The sequence below is a fragment of the Oratosquilla oratoria genome, chromosome 35 (assembly GCF_046742065.1).
Source record: "Oratosquilla oratoria isolate Oo_2021 chromosome 35, ASM4674206v1, whole genome shotgun sequence".
In the NCBI taxonomy this organism is placed as follows: Eukaryota; Metazoa; Arthropoda; class Malacostraca; order Stomatopoda; family Squillidae; genus Oratosquilla; species Oratosquilla oratoria.
In genome coordinates, this window is record NC_134811.1 from 10,954,804 (window position 1) to 10,963,661 (window position 8,858).

Here is an 8,858-nt window from a genome sequence, read left to right on the forward strand (position 1 = left end):
ATTGTGATGCATCATCGTACATCAGGTGTGAAAAATTTACTCATATCAAAGAGGTTACGTATGGAAAAGGATAAAAATTGGACAGAACAGTGTTTCAATATACATAAAATTAAGAGAGTAATCTATGCTATTATAAAAATCAACTGATAGAAAATAAGATGAAGCATAAAAACAAATCCTTGAGATGTCACAGAAAATGAAAAAAAAAAAAAAAAAAAAAAAAAAAAAAATAAAAAAGTATATACTATTATACATCCAAAATTCAGAATATATATTTTTTCAATAAAAGACATATGTATGGTGTACATGTAGTCTAATACTCCAAAGATGTCTGTCTTGGAGAGCATGCCATGCTACTTTTTGTTCATATGGTCTGTACCAACACTTGGTTTATTTTATCAATGAAATTCCCTCCAAAACATTAGCATCTATATTCAAAACAAATGTCTAAAACTTTTAGTCTTCATGGTGTATTAAACACTCAAAAAATCATTGTGCCTCTCTAACAATGACTCTAGTTACAATTTGCATATTTAATAATTTATTAAGTCAATATATCTGGGAATATAGTGTATTAGAGAGCAGTTACCTGCTCAAATCTTCATAAGCCTTTGTCAATGGCCTCTTTGCACCGGCCCCTTCCTGTATTTGTTGATGGATGTACTTCAGAGAAAACATGTTGAATAATATTGGTTACCTGAAAAAGTAATACAAATAAATAAAATCAAATAAATAAAATCAAATAAATCATGATTACTTTTCTCACCTTTTTTGGTTTTGGTCCAGTAACACACAATCACATTTTTCCCTTTTCTTCTTTTATTGCACTTCCAAGAGATTTTTTTTTCTATGGAATAGTTAGTTTGGTTGGTTAAGTACTGTGCTTGCAGCTGTTCAAGAATGGCTAATTGATACTAAATTTTCATTACACCTTGGTAAAACACAACCTTTATTGTTTAGATCCAGCTGCCAACTGAAACAATGTGGTGACAATGAAATAGGGACTGAACAACTGGTTACCTACTTAGTAGTGACCTTAGACTAAACTTTGTCTGGAGAGGTCATAGCTGATAGAGTACTTACTAAATGCTCAAACAAAACCAAATTTGAGCACACAAATGCCAAAAACTGATATAAAAACAAAGAAACTGCTAGAGTATGTACTCATTCCAAGCCATTTTGATTATGCCTCTAGTTCATGGTACAATGAGCTGTTTAAAAGATATTAGTCTAGACTGCAGGTGGCTCAAAATAAAACCATATGATTTATATTACACTTGCCATGCAGGAGCTATATAGGAGCTGAGCAACAATAATGCTCTTTGATATTTAAGATACAATTTCTAACCAGTAGTACATAACTGCACCAGAAACAGCTCAGGTTGCAACTAAATCAAACATGCTGGCTCCTGTAAAAATAGCTTTTATCATACTAGTACTGCATTATGGAATGACTTCACATCTAACATAAGAGTATTACCAACTAAAAAGACCTTCAAGCATCAGGTTAAAAATCTTTTCAGTTATTAATTGATAGCCAGAAATCAGGAGTCTTTATAATTAGTTCCTTATATATTGTGGTGCTACATCTAATCCTTAAATTCGTTGTCTCCTCATGTGCACTTTACTAATGTACTTATTTCTCTATTAATTTCCAGTCCACAGTTCCTGCTTGCTTCTACGAGTATTTCCATGTCTCTTTCTGCTTCTTGTATATTAGTGCACATTATCAATCCATCATCAGCATAAAATAGTGCATTTGTCTTAAATTTGTCATTTCTAAGTCATCTTCCCCTTTCCTCTAAGTCCTTCATTATTACATAAATTGTTAGCTTGAATATTGTTGTTGATTCAGTACACCCTTGTTTTCTATTTCCTTGTTTCCTTTCTCTTCTATTTTTATTCTTCATCATCATCTTTGTATACTTATTGCTTCATTATATCTTCATGTATTTTGTATTTCATCATGGCTTCTATCAGTGCTTCTCTATTCACTGTATCATATGCTTTTTGAAAGTCAACTGCCATTACTATTAATGTTTTGTTTTTTGCTTTCTCTCATGCAATATTGTAGCATGAACATATCTTTTACTCTCCCTCCCTTTGTAAATCCTGCCTGTTTCCTTTCTTTTGCTGTTTTTTCTATATATTGTTCTATCTCATTTTTTGTTAGAGACATGAAGATTTTATAGATGTTTGCCAATGCTAATAGTCTTATATCCTTAACTTTAGGTTCTTTCTTTTTCTCTAATACTTTTATGTCTACTGTTTTCCATTCTTCTAGTTTTTCCCTCCTTGCTAACTCTGTTTTGAAGCACATTGTAAATATTCCCAGATACTAACAAAAAGATGCTAAGTTCCAAGGGACTTCTTCAAAGTTGAGATAAGTGATGAAAACACTATCAGTGACTTGAACATTACACCAGAAGACATTTGCCAGGCTATAAATGCAATTAAATTTAACTCCTCAGCTGGTCCAGGTAACATCTCAGCAATATTACCGTATTTTTCGGACCATAAGGCGCGGGCAAAATCCTTAAAATCGGCCAAAATCTGGTGGTGCGCCTTATGTGTGGCTTCAGTGCAAAAAAAAAAAAAATGCCTCGGACAGTGACGTACTATTTTGACACGTTTCGCAGCTAGCCTGCCGACGGCGACAGTGCATAGGCCTAGCAAAAGTTACAACCAAGTTATAACCAAGATGCATGTATCTTGACAAGAAAATTGCGAAAACTTCGATAGTTTTCGAGTCCATGCCACCGCTTTCATTCACGCTATCATGGCTATGATATGACAGCGTCCACAACACAGACAGCCATTTTGCATTGGTCTAGTCTCGCTCCACTCAGACTGTAGTCATTTAGGTATTCTTTTTTTAGTTTCGACCATGGGCACAATATGGCAATATAAAATTAATTATTAATTTTGTAAATTAAATGTATCAACGTAATATGCAATTTTGTGGGCGGAAATGAAAATAAAAAATACCTTGCTACAAGCAAATATGCTAATGAACGAAGTCGGTAGCATAGGATCGGGACGCCAACATCTCTCACGATGACGACAACGAGGACGAGCCAGATGGCATTTAATTTGCAGGTAATTATTTATTAAACACAGTTAGGTTAGGTTAGATGAATTTATTACCCTTTCATTTCTTCGACGTCGGCATCTATCATAACAAACATGGCGTACCATTCGTCCGACACGACTTCGTTACTTACGAAATGAGTTTTCGCACTTTTTTTTTTCCGCTCACAAAATTGCATATTACGTTGATACATTATAATTTACAAAATTAATAATTAATTTTCTATTGCTATATTGCGCCCATGGTCGAAACTAAAAATTACCTTCATTTGTAATCTTGTGTTTTTCAGTGAATAGAGAATTCCGGGAATAAAACTGCTAATGTTGGTTTTATTCCCCACAATTCCCGTAACATGTTTATGTTGTTTTTTAGGGGTATTGGCAGGGCAGACCGTCCATGGAGGTGGTCTGATTTCATTGACCAAAATAAAAATATATATATAATTTTGCTAAATCCCAACCGATTTTTCTCATTCAAGAACAAAAATGTTCAGTTCTGAATGCACTCACATATGCATGATTATCCGATGACGAGACCAGGTGCGCCTTATGTAAGGACGGGGAATAGCAAATTACGGGTGCGCCTTATGGTACGAAGCACCTTATGGTCCGAAAAATACGGTAATTAAAAACTGCAAAAAGACACTAGCATTACTGAAGCATATTGTGGAGGAAATCAATAGAACTAGGATAAATCCCAATTACTAAAAGAAGGACTGATCACTCCAATATTTAAAAGTGACTTGTGTGGTCTAGCAACAAATTATAAGCCTGTTTGCCTCACTTTCCACATCATCAAAGTGTTCAAGAGAGTTATCAGAAAGTTGCTGGTCAAATTTCTGGAGTGCACCAACCAGTTAAATCCAAGGCAACACAGGTTATGAAAAGGGAGGTCATGCCTCTCACAAATCCCTAGACCACCAAACATACTGAATGATGTGAGCAAGGGGAGAAATGTGGATGTAGTCTACCTAGACTTTGCAAAAGCATTTGATAAAGTGGATTATATATATATATATATATATAAAATAATAATAACAATAATAATAATAATAATAAGTGGATTCCTAAATAATAGAGAAGAGTGATTATCAAAGGTGCAAGGTCAAGAAAATCATTAGTGATCAGTGGGGGTACCTCAAGGTTCAGTGCTAGGACCATTTCTAGTTCTGATAATTAATGATAAATGACATTGATCTAAAGGTAACCTCATCACGAGTCTCATCATTTCCTGATGACACCAGAATCTCAAGATTGATAGAGACAAGGGAGGACCCAGTGAAATTACAAAGTGACATGGAGACAATACATAGCTGGGCAAGTGAAAATACTATGACTTTCAACAACATAAAAATTGAAGTAATAAAATATGGCACTAATGAACACCAGAAGGACTATGACTTCACAGTGGGTGAAGACAAAATAGAGGAAAAGGAAACACTCATGAACCTTAGAGATAATAATAACTGCAGCTGTGAGGCACACATAAACCTCACTGCTAAGGTGACAAGAAAAATAAGCGGCTGGATCCTTCACACATTTAGGACCAGAAAACCATAATACCCCATCCCCCGGTGGAAGACCCTTGTAGTATAAAAAATGGAGTACAACTGTCAGCTTTGGTCTCCCCACAAAGTAAAGGAGATAGAATTGGAGCATAGACTGTGGGTCTTCATAAGGAAGCTAGACAGGGACTCCCTGAACTATTGGCAGAGGCTGAAACACCACAGGTTGTGTTCCCTACATAGATGATGGGAATGATATAGCATTATTTTCACCTGGAAAATCCTCAAAGGCACTATACCAAACCCATCGCAAAGTGAAAGGGAGGGCACCAAAGGTCAACACCATCCCAGATTTGGCAGAACCTGCTGTAGGTTATTAATAAAAGGCCTTCAGAGGATGAAGACAATCCAGGCAGAGCTTAAATAGTATTGGCCCCAGGCTTTTCAACTGTATTCTGAGGGACATCCGAGATGTGTCAGGTGTCAACACTTAAGTTTTCAAGCGGTAGATAAGTTCTTGTCGGACATATAGCTGAGCCTCCAGTCCCACATGGTCCAACCTTCAGGGGAGCTGTATCCAAAAGCATCATTGATCAGCTCTAATACAAGAAGATTAGGCAGAGGTGTGGAGGTGGCATGTCCCCAGACTGGCCATGATGGATCCATCTAAAGCTACAAGTTAGGTAGGTCAAACACCACCAGAGGCGCCACCGTCGATGACGAGCACAATAGCGCGTCATTTTAAGCGCACGCCATGCAAACGGCCAAATTTACATACCGCCGGAAATTTCATTCATACAAATGTTATGCGAGTGTATTTACTACGATCGTAGTAAGTTTCAAACAATTACATCATCAGTTACACGTCGGTACATAAAAACAAAAGATAAACATGGCGGCTTGCATTCAGCAGTAAATCAAAAATTGGTTTATATTTCAGCGTAAAAAATGAGCTAAATAAATTCAGAGTTCTGGCAACTAACCAAAATAAACAAAAACTAATAGTCTCGCGGATTATTCTAATACCAAAATAGAGGCAGCGTGTTACGGTAGAGCTGAGAAATTGGTGGTTTCAATTAGTTTTTTTTCTATCGGGTCGGATTATCGGATAACAACATCAACATCCATCCCGCCATCTTATCTATCACTGGTGGTATGGATCAAACTTCACTCTATTAAGTTTCTTACTATTATGTTATTAGTGTAATAGACTTATAGTTGAATTATTTGAACTATTTCCTTTAAAATGTGTGATTTTCATGTAATTTGATCAAAGAGAAGTTACGTTTTTATCCTCCGTAATATTACGGACCACAGCTACGATTCGTCCTACCCGCTATCTATGATCACTGGTGGCATGGATCAAACTACACTACTAAGTTTGTTACTATTGTGTTATTAGTGTAATAGCTTGCATTCAGTTGAATTATTCAAACTATTTTCTTTAAAATGTGTGATTTTCATGTAATTTGACGGTATTCGTAGCTGTGGTGGATAATTTTGCAGAGGATAAAAACGTAATTCTATGATCAAATTACATGGAAATCACACATCTTAAAGAAAATAGGTCAAATAATGCAACCATATGCTAAATTTTTATATAAAATTGTGCCTGTCAGTAAAAACCGTCATTGTTTACTTTTGATCGGCGATTAGTCAGACCGCACGTTTCGGCCCGATTTCCTCGGACAAAATAGGCCCGATTTAATTCCATTCAAAATGCAATATCTCGAGAACTAGGACAGCTAGATGGATAACTCAAATTGCATTATACTCATGGCAACTTTTTGCATCCCATGAGAACTACTTCAGCTCAAATATCAGGAATTACATTTTCATATTGACCTAGCTATACAAGTAAAGTATGTATCATTATTTACCAGTGCCTTGTGTAGTTCTGGTTTCCTATCATCTGGGCCTGCTGGTTTCTTCTTTAGGTCCTTGATAACCTTCTTTACTTTCTCTTTTGTTATTATGATTTTACCCATTGATTTGATTTGTTTCTTATGTTTCCCTATAATATGTTCTCTTTATATCTTATGTCTTCTGAATTCTTCCTTGTCTTTTATCATTTTATTTTTGTATTCTATTTTGGCAGCTTTGTTCCACACTTTTTCAATTTTATTTTCATGCTTTGCACAAATTCTTTCCCAATATTTTACCACTTCTTTTGCTGCCATTTCCTCTTCCATTTCTATTCCTACTTCATTGTATATATATATCTATTATTTCTTTTTCATCTCTTTGAGCTTTCCTTTAAGTTTCCTTGTGGTTTCCCATATTCTCTTACCTTTGTCATTTTTTATCTCCTCTGCTAGTTTTGCTTCATACACATACATAGCATCTTTTATCATTACTCACAGACTTCTCTTGTAATGCTTTTTTTTTTTTTACTCATCTCCTTTCTCATTTCCCTGTTCCTTTCTTTTATTAAATTTCTTATTTCTTCACTCATCCAAGCCCATGGTGGTTTTATTCTATTACTTCTGATTTTTTTTTTTTTTGTAACTTCTTTGTATTGTACTCTCAACTGTTATTTTCATTATTTGGTTCATCTCCATTCTACCCCTTTTTCGAACTTCATCACCTCTTCATCCATTCTTATGTACTTTTTCGGTCTCACTAAACGCCGACCAAAGTTGACCAACGCCGACCAAAACCACACAATGACGGTTTTTGCTCAAATGCATAATTTACATATATAAAATAGCATATGGTTGCATTATTTGACCTATTTTCTTTAAAATGTGTGATTTCCATGTAAAATGATCAAAGAGAAGTTACGTTTTTATCCTCTGCAAAATTACCAACTGGCAACCAAAGCCGACCAAACCCAAACAATGACGGCTTTTGCTCAAATGTATAATTTTAAATAAAAAGTAGCATATGGTTGCATTATTTGACCTATTTTATTTAAAATGTGTGATTTCTGTAAAATCATCAAAGAGAAGTTACGTTTTTATCCTCTGCAAAATTACCAACCGCCGACCAACGTCGACCAAAACCGACCAAAACCACACAATGACAGTTTTTGCCCAAATGCATAATTTATATATAAAAAATAGCATATGGTTGCATTATTTGACCTTTTTTCTTTGAAATGTGTGAATTCCATGTAAAATCATCAAAGAGGATACGTTTTTGTCATTTGAGCAAAAGCCGTCATTTTTTGGGTTTGGTCGGTGTTGGTTGCTGGTTGGTAATTTTGCAGAGGATAAAAACGTAACTTTTCTCTCATGATTTTACATGGAAATCACACATTTTAAAGAAAATAGGTCAAATAATGCAATCATATACTATTTTTTATATATAATTGATTCATTTGATCAAAAACCATCATTGTGTTGTTTTGGTCGGCTTTGGTCGACTTTGGTCGGCGTTTAGTGAGTCCCGTACTTTTTAGTTTCCCATTTTCTTCCTATTTTATTTTTCTTCTTATTTTCCCATGCAAAAGTTGTTGTGATTAAGTTATGGTGTGAGCTGCCATATTCCTCTTTTTCTTCGACCTTCATTTCTCTAATCCTTACATTGTTTTATGTACTACAATTATTATTATAACAAACTGAGCTCCCCTTTTCCCCACATATGTTGGTCTTTACATCCTTCATCTCCATTCAAATTGTTAAGCTTTGCTCGTTTATCCAGTCTATCATCATATTCCCGTTTAACACCCAAAACATGTCAAAATTTTGGAAGTAAAGTTAAAGTACACATCGTCGGACGTGCACATGGAGACTTTCTTGACAAAATGAAAATCATATGATTACATTTCACATTAGGAACATGGGGTTCTATATCTCTCGTTGTTTTCAAGTGCACCCCCTATTTCTACACGATATACATGGTTTCCATATGCACTACCTGTATTCCATAATTATAATTATCAAATTTTCTTCAATTACCCCTTGCCTTGGCCTGCTCAGTAGCTTAGCCTTAACCGTACGTTAATGTTATAGATGAATTTAAAGACACATATTTGTATTTTTTCTTAAGCTTACTACGATTGGTGACCTATTTTCCAAATGATGAATAAGTTATTCTTTCTTCACAAACTCACAAATTTCCATGCAAAATAAATTGCCACAGACACACACCTATTTAATTTCCACGTGCGTGGTGTCCTACGCTTGTTGTGACTTTTATAGATAATCAATAAATTTGTGATCGAAAAGGAATTTGTTTAACATGTAAATAATTTTTTTTTATTTCCCTTTATTTTTTTATACAAATATTATTTTCTACATAAAATAGACTAATTGGTTA

General features: G+C 34.9%; 1 protein-coding gene across 5 annotated transcripts in view; it reads right to left on the minus strand.

Moving 5' to 3' along the window:
* LOC143018523 (polynucleotide 5'-hydroxyl-kinase NOL9) overlaps positions 1–8,749 on the minus strand; it is a 34,402-nt gene extending 25,653 nt beyond the window's left edge. Inside the window, exons 1-2 of one of the 5 annotated variants that reach the window (XM_076173954.1) lie at positions 8,690–8,749; positions 590–697 (exon numbers count right to left, since the gene is read on the minus strand). In XM_076173954.1, the coding sequence (XP_076030069.1) occupies positions 590–678 (89 nt within the window). In that variant the 5' untranslated portion in view covers positions 679–697; positions 8,690–8,749. Of the gene's footprint in view, positions 1–589; positions 698–766; positions 963–6,475; positions 8,407–8,593 lie in introns of those variants that run through there. The other 4 variants (XM_076173955.1, XM_076173957.1, XM_076173956.1 and 1 more) reach the window with 4 other exon arrangements.
* Between the last annotated feature and the right edge of the window lie 109 nt (positions 8,750–8,858).